We start from the raw sequence: 11730 nt of genomic DNA, 5'->3' as shown, positions 1-11730 counted from the left end.
TGTTACCTTAAAGTGTACATATTAGAACCTAATAGGAACAAGAGTGTACTTTTTTGAAAAGATACCACCTCAGTGACAGCTTTTGTACCTTTATTTCTGAGAGTGTATGGCTGAAGGGTTAATCTTCTAGACAATAAAGTATCTGGCAAACAAATTTATCAAATTAAATAAAATTGGAGGGGGTAAAAAGGACATTCAAATGCTTCAGAAAGAGGAAACAGTGAACAGCTGCAGCGCTGCGGGGGACATAATCCTGCTCTGCTGTTATAATTTCATATTTAATGGTAACTGTGGGGAAAAAGCAGTGTCTATGACCTTCCATTGGTCATTTAGTACTGCTACATTACATTATGTGATGATGGAGATGGACTTCTCATAGATGGATTTGGTGTGGGGATTACTTGAGTGTATTAAAAGCCACCTGTTACAATCTCTCCAATAATTTATCTAAAACTATGATTATTTATTCAAATAAGACGCTATTCTGTCAATGAGTATGAATGTGTGACCTGAGTCACCCTCTCTGCTTGAAACTAGTTATCAAGCAGCTCTATTGCAAAGCTTTTAAAGTCTGTGCAAATACCCTAAATCTTTCGCCAGGCCACTCTCATTATTATAACCCAGTTACGTAAGCTTTAATTCCAGCTTGCCTTCCAAGAGGCTGTGATGTTTTTTTTAAAGAGGTCCTATCCTCTTAAGGTGATTAATGGTAATATGTGTGTGTTGAGGGATGCAAAGAGAAGGGGAGAGAAAGAGCAACGTGAGAGAGAGAGAGAAAGAGGGAGGGAGAGAGATGAGACTGAGATCTGATCTGCTAGTGTTATACAGCCACAGTCAGACGTTAAGCGTGAAAAGGGCAGTCCAGGTGCAAACCAAGGTCTATTTGGGATACTGAAGATAGCTTCATACACATCGGCAATCTTGTAAGTAATGAGAAATCCTAAAATCACTTCACTCAAGAAAAACAATCATTATGTTCTTGTGTGAGCTGTGCATTTTATGGAGAGTAATTTTACATGTTTGACATGCATTAGACTTCTAAAAATAAAGTGCATAAAAGATATTTTAAATTATATTGCTTTTTAGATGTTATGTTTCATTGGATGCTTTTTAAAGTGCAAATATATATAAATATTTATTATTCAAGGCATACTGATTTCAGTGCTGTGATGCCTTTTTGTATTATAAAAGAGCATTAAATCAATGTTGAATGTGCTTTGTCGTAGATATAGCTATATTTGTGTTATAATAGCCATTTTTTCATCTATTTTTTTACAGACCTGTGCATACCAGTGTTCAATCAAAACTTGAGGATCACCTGAAATCACCCATTGCCCCAGTGACAAGGTAACAAATCCTATATTCACAAAGAGCTTACAGACCCTAATTAGTTACACACCGAGACATGAGAGACGGACAGCATAGATGTATTTACATTTAAGATACATATGTAGAGTTAACACTGAATCATTTAGAAATACAACAAATAGAAATAAATTATGTTAAAAGATGCCAAATGGCAAAATCACAACTCTTGCCTTACATGTATCTATCAGTAAGCATTATGCACAATAAATATAAATCATCTCACTGTTATTTATACACAAAAAAGAGCCATGGTCGCTCATTTCAAGCACTGATGTGAAACAGGTCACTTTGTTCTACAGAAGATTAAAACGCTTCACTTAAACCATATTGGGGATGATTCTAAATCCATCACAATATTCCCTGTATGTTTTTTTTTTTTTTTTTTTTTGTGATTTGCATGAGCATTATATAATACAAAATGGATATTGAGTTTTCAGTTAATCAACCACAGTTATTTTCAAATGCGAAATCATCCTCTAATGTCCAGAGTAAAGATAACTGACTATAGCAAATAACAGACTTTTTTCCCGGTGGGATCTGACCCTCAGTATTCATATAAATAAATTTTTATCACGTTTAAAAAAGAAGTCTCTTGTGCTCACTAGAGCTGCATTATTTTATATACTGTGAAAACACTAATATTGTGACATTAAATTTGATGTATTTTAAAATTTATAATAATTTATTCCTAATGTATTCCTCTGATGGAAACGTTGACTTTTCAGCATCATTGCTCCTTACAGTCTTCCGTGTAACATGATGCTTCAGAAATCATTCTAATGCTGATTTGCTGCTCAAGAAGCATTTCTTATTATTCTCAATGTTGAAAAAGTTGGGCTGCTTAATAGTTTTGTGTAACCTGTAATGCAGTTTTTAAGAATTCTTTGATAATTGAGTCTGGGTGGAGTAAAATGAACCTCAAAAAAATTATGCCATTAAAGTTTCCCATAGCGCTTTTCAACAATTTGACCAGTCACTGAATAATTTAAACACTGTTAATTAAACCTGTGCATTTGTTGTCAGGTGTGAAAATGCATCTAGGTCAGCAAAACCCTGTGGTGGATGGGCTATCCTTAAAGGAACTGGGTGACAGTGTACTGGTGGAGATAGAGCTTCGAAGGAAAGGACTGCCATTTCTCAAACATGTGGAGTACCGTATTGTTAGCAAGGTAAACTCAATTTGTACTTATTTATGCCATTTTGATTCCCTATACAATGTTAACTACTTCATTGCTTTTATATAGTGTTTCCAGATCCCGGTTCAGCGCAGGTACAGTGATTTTGAGGTGTTCCATGGTCTGCTGCTGCAAAAGTTCATCTACAGGATGGTCCCGCCTCTGCCCCCCAAACGCATCCTTAAAGGAGGTGAGGAGAACTCTCTGCAAATGAGTTTGTTTCTTAAATCTACACTCTTGTGTAACTAAAACTCTCTGCTGGTCATTTTCAGTTTTGAACTCAATGTCAGACCGAGAGTTCAATGATAGCCGCCGCCGTGGTTTACAAAGGTTTATGACCCTGGTGATAAGACATCCAGTCCTGGCAGGAGATGAGCTGGTCAACATCTTTCTGTCAGCAAGCAGCGCGGTAAGCCCTCAAACAAGCAGATGGCAGTATAATTGATTCATATTTTGCCCACACATGATAATTGTTGTTTGTTTCGAAGTTCATCCTTTTTGTGTGTTGCAGGAGGTTCAAAATATGCTGCGTGATGCATATAAAAAGACAGGTGATGAGTTTCTGACCTCCCAAATGGCCTTGCATGGCAAGGTGGGTTAAAACTAACATGAAATTAAAAAACCATGATATTCTTTGAAAAACACCATGTTATTGGTATATATCAAAGAACCACTGGTACCAGTTTTTGAAAGTAAACTGACACACAAAATGAATATTGCATGTCATTTTTAAGTGTACCTACCTGAGGACATACATACCCAGGCTGCCGCTAATCGAGAGGTCATTGCAAACATCCACAGCAGTTTCAATAAACTCAGAGATGTAGCGGAGCGCATGGCTCAGCGTTCACGGGAGAACTCGACAGATCTGCTCATGTTTGGCAAAGACCTGAGGTGAACAGACCATACTGAACTGAATATATATTTAAAAATATGGTAATATTTAGAATCATTCATTTAAGTTAAACATAAATGATGAAATATGGATTTTAATTAATTGATGTGAATATAAATATTAAGTATCAATATTTATCAATAGAGTGAACAGGTGTGATATAAAAAATACCCACAAATGTACATGGCTTAGCTGCACAGTTTGTCATGACCTGTTGATATTAGAATTTATGAAGCTGCACAGTTTGTCATGACCGGTTGATTAGACAAGTGTCTATTTTTCTATTAATGTTTAGTTGCTTTTATTTTTTGTGGTGCATGGGGTGGTTTGTAACACTTATCAGAATATACATATTCAATGATGCTATTGTTATTTTATTACCATTAATATACTATTATGTTTTATTAATATTTTGAAATCATTTTATTTTTATATTTCATAGATTTAATAGATTTGATTTTAGATTTTAAATTTAGTTTAAAAAATGAAATTTGTTTGGTATTTTTGTTACTTTTAGAGTGTTTATTTATCTATGTTTCAGTTTTATTTATTTTTGTACTTGAAGTTTAACCGAATGAGTTTGTCATGACCGGTTGATATTAGAATTTATGAATGATATTATAAATGAGAAATGTTGCTTTTCATGTTTTGTTTGTTTTTTTTTTGGTCTTGATTTTAGTTGATAATAATAGCACTGGTAGGCTATGTTTTATTGAAAATATGACAGTTATTACCTGACTCTTCAACAGTGAACTGGGCTCGGACACATCAGACCTGCCAGTGAATGCTACAATGAGCAAAGCGTGGAAAACACAGAGGAAGTCACTTGTAGAGATGTCAGGAGAGTTTGGTCTTCTCGCCGACAAAGCTGCACACCAGGTTTTAAAACATGATCTTTATTGAGCATTAGTCTAATCACAAACACCACCTCAAAAATGACTGCTGTTATGCAGATCACTGAACTGTAGTGAAGCATATGAACAAAAAAGCTTCAGAGCACCTCAATGTTATCATGACATCCACAATATTAAGACTCTGGTTGAAAAGAAATTAAACACAGTATTTCAAACAACTTCTAACACACCAGGGCAGCAGAGAGGAGGATGAGGTGGTGGAGAAACTGAACCTTCTCCTTGAACAGCTGCAGTCATACAAAGTGAGTACTGTCTGTACAAAACTTTTTATATCAATTTTGCCACAAAATTGTTTTAATGGATGTTAATGGCCCATATGCAGCTGGTATAAGATGGGAGTTTGGTCATATATTACTCTGCATGTGTGACTGAACCAATTTCTAAGCACTGTCATTTTACACTTCACAAATTAAACTGTAATGACATTCAGGTGCTAATAATTTTGGATGTCTATGTGTATAGGACTTGTGTGATCGTCATGACAGTGGTGTGTTACTAGAGCATCAGAGAGCGCTTGAAAAGCACAGCGGGCCTGTGGCTACACACTTAAAGTACCAGAACAGCATCGAGCAACATGAGTCTCGACTCTCACAGGTAAAGCATAGCAAACACACCAACAAGCAAACTACACTTAACTAATCTAAAGTAAAGTAAATATAAGAAATATAAAAAAATATATTATATACAATATCTTCATTAGAAAGAAAAAAGTGTTTTAGGGAACATTTACAGTATATAACAACAATGTACTAAAAACTATATATATATATATATATATATATGTATATATATAACATTTTTATTTATTTATGTTTTTATTTATTTTTATTGTAAAAAAAAAAATTCACTGCTGAGTGAAATTCAAAAACGTGTTCTTTGTGAATGGCCCCTTTGCGAATTTGTCTGAATTCGACTGATTTTCAAAAATACTAAAATGTTGTCATCAAGAACGACTGGAAAGGTCATGTAAAGTCATGAAAATTCAACACATACACACACACACACACACACAAAAGGGGCCACCAGCTAGCATAACAATGTAACCTACAGAAAGCGTGAAATCCTCATCACTGACAGGTGAAACTAAATATTATTCTGTGTCATCCTACAGCAGGAGAACACAATTATTACCACGGAGATGAGGAGCTATTTCTCCCTTTTGTGTCTGCATCAAGAAACCCAGCTGGTCTTCACCTATCTGCCTCTTGTGACTTCAATACTGGGGACATTTGTCAACTCACAAATACAAGGACACAAAGAGGTGTGTTTCTAATAACTCTATTGCTTCAGATTGTTTTATCAATTCAACACTATTTAAATTGTGTGAACTGTGTATTAAGGGCCTGAGCACCGATGGTGCAGGGACCCTAATGGAATTGCTTAGTTTCTTCTTCTTTTTCTTCTCCAAAATTAATCACATTTTTGAGGGCATTTTTTATACCTACTGTATAAAACTTCAACGAAGTGCCCCTCGAGCTGTTTCACATACATGTACGAAATTCTGTAGACACATGTACCATCCCAATACCTACAAAAATGTCTCCCGACTTCATGCGTTCGATTCAGTCGTGGCCTGAATACATCTAAAGGACCATAATCAGTTATAATCATAGCACCACCTGCTGGCAACATGAAATGTTTTGTTTTACACTAACCTAAATATGCAATGTCCAATCAGCACCAAACTTCACATGTTTGATAAAAGTCCTTGCCTGAAGACATCTACACGCCAATATTTAGTTATAGTCATAGCGCCACCAGCTGGCAGAAGGAAGTTTGGCACATATAAATGACTTTGGCATATTCCTCTTATGTTTACCACTTTAAAAGCATACTGGCCACCGTTCGCTGTTTTTCTAAAGCCATCAGGTGGCGGTGAGCTGGGTTGCGAGGGCCCTTTTTTTTTGCTGCCTGCAGCTTTAATTAATTAATTTATTTTTTTCATTCCTCAGATGGGTAATGTGTGGGGTGACCTTCATCCAAAACTGAAGGACCTTTTTGAAAGTGCTAGTGAAGCTTCCATTCGCTCTTCATCTCAGACACACACCTCCAGAGGACAGAAGACCTGTGCCGTCATTGGTCCCGCATAACCAGGACAGCAAATATGAGGGGAAATTCCCAGCCTTTTCTCAAAAACCCAAGAACTCAGTGTATTTCTTCATGCCATGTGTTTTCCTTCTCTTGACTGTTTAACACCTTTCTTCATGACTTTTTTCAGATATGTAAATACAGAGAAAATAGTGGCCCCAAAACATGTTTGAACACATAAAATATAACATTTCATTAGATACAAAATATAAGTGTATGCTAACAAATGATGCATTCAAAATTAACTACATTTTTGTTAAAAAATTTTGCACATAATTTTTTATCAGGATTATTCAGAATCAGAATCAGAATCAGAAAGAGCTTTATTGCCAAGTATCTTGCGGATTATTATACTCATAAGCTTCCAGTACACAAAAGACTAAACACACAGCAAAAAAAATAAAAAAATAAAAACCTTTTGCAGATAAATAAGTTTAAACAATTTATAAATGATAATGGAATTATTGAGTAAGATGCAGGGATGTACTAGATGAAGGGGTAACAAATAAATATAAGGATATTGCACATTTTTTTATTGGTATAAGTGGGGAACATTTAACTGTTCACTGGGGGAAGAAACTGTTCTTGTTTGAAGCGCCGGCCAGATGGCAATGGAGTTCAAAGAAAACTTGGGTGTGAGGGAACAGAGTGATTTTTTCATTTACAGTTCTTGAAGGGTGGGAGGGGAGTACCAATAATTTTCAGCAGTCCGAACCGTTCTCTGTAGTCTTCTGATGTCTGATTTTGTAGCTGAACCAAACCACACAGTTATTGAAGTGCACAGGACAGACTCAATGACGGCTTTAGAACTGTTTTATATAGTCTCTAGTTAACTAAAAAAGCATAAGATTTTCTTTATTTTAAATAAAATACACCAAAGTAAAATAAAATAAACTTTACATTTATTTTATTTGAGATAGGAACCAAGGCAACATTTTTTCATTTTCATTGAGTTTAACTTGATCTATACTATACAGACATATTTAAAATGACAAAAAAAATGTAAATAAAAAAAAAAAAAATTAAAAAAAAGCACAACCCTATTATTAAAACTAATTCAAAATATGAATAAAAACTATAATAGTATCTCAATGATACTAAAATAACACTGCTTTTAACCAATTGGTCCGTGCAATATTTGACAACCGGAATTTTTTTTTTTTTCAAACAACTTATTTTGTGGGCTTGTGGTATCTTTATTTAAAAAAAAACTTTATTTGAGATATTTTTTTTTAAACAATGATATTCAGACATTTATAATACCACCTAAGTGTCCAAATACATTTTGAGGCCACTGAATATTAGAAGAATATATTTATTTTAAAAATGTTGTAGAAAGACACCCTTTGAGACCAACATCATTTTTGTCTTTTTCATTTATTTTTCATTTGTTTTCTTATTCTTTTAATATGTTTTAATGCAGCATGTGATTACATATTCAAATAAATAATCCCAGATCTTCCAGAACCCGATGTCAGTTCATACATCTCTCTTCAGGTAACCCAAAATATTTTTTTATTTTGGCAAGAACTTACATAATATTCAAAGATTACATGTGTTATCCTTAAAATATAAGGCCACAATTTGAGTATGAATGAAAAAGTTAATCAGAAATCGCCCATTTGAAGAAATCCAAAGAAAGACCAAGATTATCCTGGAAAAATATTTTTCAAGCAAAACTAGCTGATTTAATGTTGAGAAAGCACCGGATCTTGAAAACTATCCACAGGCATCACACATACACAAGAAAAGATTAATAAGTTTTATAAAATGCTGTGTATAATTGAATAGTTCTGGATGTCAGGTATGATACAACACCAGACTGTTCTGAGCAACATATCTGTACCTCATAAAATCTAAACATCACGGCATCCAGTTTCTGACACGTTGGCATTATATGGCATGCAAATTAAAGAAATAGTTCACTTAAAAAATTTCATTTTCTGAAAATTGACTCTCACTCTGGCCATCCAAGATGTAGATGTGTTTGTTTCCTCATCGGAATAAATTTGGAGAAATGTAGCATTACATCACTTGTGCACCAATGGATTCTCTGCAGTGAATGGGTGCCATTAGAATGAGAGTCCAAATCTGAATCAGGGGAGAAATATGCACAGAATAAACACCATTTACAAGTGAAAAAACATTCCAAAACAGTTCTGAACAAGTACATCAGTGGATTTTGATGTGAGAGGACAAGAGATGATGGACTTTTCCATTGGAAGATGCTTTACCATAAAGATCACAGCCAAATGCAGTTTAAAGTTCATAAAATGCCTTATTATTATTATAATTTTATTATTATAAAGACAGCTTTTTGGTTCACAAGACATTAACTGATGGACTGGAGTCATGTGGAATACTTGAGGATTATTATGATGTTTTTATCAGCTGTTTGGACTCTCATTCTGACGGCACCCATTCACTGCAGAGGATTTATTGGTGAGCAACTGATGGAATGTTCCATTTCTCCAAATCTGTCCCAACAATAATCAAACACATCTACATGTTGGATGGCCTGAGGGTGAGTACATTTTCAGCAAATTTTCATTTGAACTATTTCTTTAAGCTTGCAGCTCAGTGCTTCATCAACTGAACCATTTATGGCAAATGCTTTATCAGTAAATGATTAAAAAAAGTACTTTGTACAGATAATTGCGGTGGACTATTGTCAATCAAAAAAGGAAAAATGAAACCAACTATCAACTGTGTAAGAATTAAATAAATAAATAAATAAAACAGCAGTAAGGTTAAGATGAAATAATTTGTCATTTCTATCATTTTTACCAGTAGTGTCAATCTGAAGTCATACAGTTGTGTTTTTGTGTACATTTTAGATTAAATCTCTTTATTTTGAACCTTCTGTCCAAATACATCAAACTCTTTTATAGTCAAATTATAGACAAATTACAGTCTCTAAACTTCACAAAGTGCCAAATATAGATCAAATACACACGAAGTGGGTCTGTTTTTGGTTAAGCCACGACATGTCAAAACTACTTTTAATTCACTCCAATTCAAATTAAATTATTTTTTATTATCGCTATATATAGAATAATTGAATCAAAGAAAACAAGGGAAAAGGCAGTGTAATCTTCAAATATACAAGGTTTAAAAACACAAACAGCCTTGTGAGTTTTTATAGAGAATGAAAAGTACATTTTAATGGCCATGTCAACTCATAATTTTATTGTCAACTAAAGTGAGTGCTCTTCCTCTTGTAAAACCATGGATACAGTAGAACATGCACACATGTGGGAATAACAGAAGAGGAGTTTAAGTTCACAGCTTTGCAAAAGGGACCATAAAGATCCTCATAAAGATAGAAACAAATATGGGTGATGGAGCAGTCAAAGGTAAAACAGTGCTTCCCATTTGAGCTTTACTGTCAATGCTGCAGTGTCATAACCCCGCCCCCCAACTCTTGCCATTGGTTGGGATGCTCCAACAAACAGAGCAGTGTTTTGATCGCGCCAGAGATGGAATCATCATATGAATGGTTATTTTGCCTCTGCATATTACAACGGGCTAGGAGAATAAAAATTTAAGATCAAAAAATGACATTTCTGCTTTAAAGAAATGCATCAAAATAAAATATCCTATATAAAGTGGGACATTTCAGTGGGATTTCTCTCTACACATTTAGGAATGATACATCTGAGACTAATTCCCATCTCTGAATGGAAGCATTACCTCGTTGTGCCTGAAATAATGGCATACAAATACACACAAATGCAAAACAAATTAATAAACAATGTAACATTTAAAATGTGCATGTGTATGATAAACAGATTGCACAGTTCTGTGCAAAGTCATTAATTACATTATATGATTATCATTAACAGATCATTCATTACTCCATTTGGAATATTAACTGAACATATGATACCTAAGGCAAAATCAACAGCTCATTTAAGAGCCATCATGTGAGCAAATTTGAAGATGAAGCTTATTTAGGTGGTTTACACCGGCCTGCTTGAAACCACTGTAAATATTCCTGATGGCACTAAAGGTAACCATGAGAGCAGAGGCAGAAAGCTGAACTGAATGTGGTGGATATCAGCAAACAGTCAACAAAATTGATTCATTGGACAATATTTGGTTCATTTTGAGATTATCATTATCAGTCCATAACTATAGTCACTTTTATTATTGGTATTCCCCTGCGTCTGGTCCAAAATCTAACAAAAGCTTTGTTAAAGAATAACAAGCATTTTCTATTTTCAATTTTATGTGGATTAGTAAATATAGTGTACTATGATATCATTCAAGGAATAGTTCACCCAAAAATGAACATTTGCTGAAAATACACTCCCCCTAAGGCCATCCAACATGTAGATGAGTTTGTTTATTTATTGGAACAGATTTGGAGAAATGTAGCATTCTATCCCTTGCTCAACAATAAATCCTCTGCAGTGAATGGGTGCCGTCAGAATGAGTTTTTAAACAGCTGAAGTTAAGAAACAAATCCATCAAGGCGCTTTAACCTTAAACTGTTGCTTCTGGCTAAAATACCAGTCTATAATGTACTGACATATTCATTTAGATCTGTTAGGGCTGTTTTTACTTTGAAATGGTGCTTGATCCGTGCATATTCCTCTCCTGATTAAGACACTAGAGAAAGCATTTCAGCTGAAAGCAATGATTTGGAGTTAGAAACATCTTAATGATGGGTTTGTTTACAGCTTTTCACTTCACAAGTTAATTGCTGGACTGAAGTCATGTGGATTACTTGTGGATTATTGTGATGTTTTTATCAGCTGTTAGGAATCTCATTCTGACGGTACCCATTCACCAATGCAGGAGGATCCATTGGTGAGCAAGTGATAGAATGCAAATCTGTTCTGATGAAGAAACAAACTCATCTACATCTTGGATGACCTGGATGAGGGGGACTAAATTTAGATTTTTGGATGAACTATTTCTTTAAATGACATTAGTATATATTCTGTTCTCTAGATATCGGCACAGGTATCAGCCACTGTAAACTATTTATCAGTGGGCAATTGCGTAATATGTTCTTCTGTTTCAAAATTAGAACAAATGTGTGTTTTTTTCTTGTTTATGCACATGACCAAAACAGGTATTAGTCACCTGATGCACAGAGATCCAAGATGTAGAAATTACTTGTTTCACGCTGTAAGATTCTAGAACATCCTGTGCTCTTCTCTGTACCTCCTAAAGGATGTGACCATTGTGTCATGGTCATAAGACATACTTAACAGCTGCATGAACTGCACGGAAGCTACGGGGAAATGATCATGACTAGAAACAGACTGATATATCAATC

The 11730-nt window shown here is 34.6% G+C and overlaps 1 protein-coding gene across 1 annotated transcript; it reads left to right on the top strand.

The window, feature by feature from the left end:
- The first annotated feature begins 679 nt into the window (after window positions 1-679).
- On the top strand, window positions 680-6749 carry LOC109081661 (sorting nexin-8-like). The gene is made up of 12 exons (XM_042717602.1): window positions 680-923; window positions 1279-1347; window positions 2392-2537; window positions 2613-2733; window positions 2816-2952; window positions 3055-3135; window positions 3277-3437; window positions 4188-4317; window positions 4526-4594; window positions 4815-4946; window positions 5464-5613; window positions 6305-6749. The coding sequence occupies exons 3-12, from the start codon at window positions 2400-2402 to the stop codon at window positions 6440-6442; spliced, it is 1257 nt and encodes a 418-aa protein (XP_042573536.1). The 5' UTR covers window positions 680-923; window positions 1279-1347; window positions 2392-2399; the 3' UTR covers window positions 6443-6749.
- Window positions 6750-11730: the final 4981 nt, after the last annotated feature.

Source organism: Cyprinus carpio, chromosome B1 (genome assembly GCF_018340385.1).
Source record: "Cyprinus carpio isolate SPL01 chromosome B1, ASM1834038v1, whole genome shotgun sequence".
NCBI classification, from domain to species: Eukaryota; Metazoa; Chordata; class Actinopteri; order Cypriniformes; family Cyprinidae; genus Cyprinus; species Cyprinus carpio.
The sequence above is the reverse complement of the archived record's forward strand: the minus strand, read 5'-3'. Positions and strand labels throughout refer to the sequence as shown.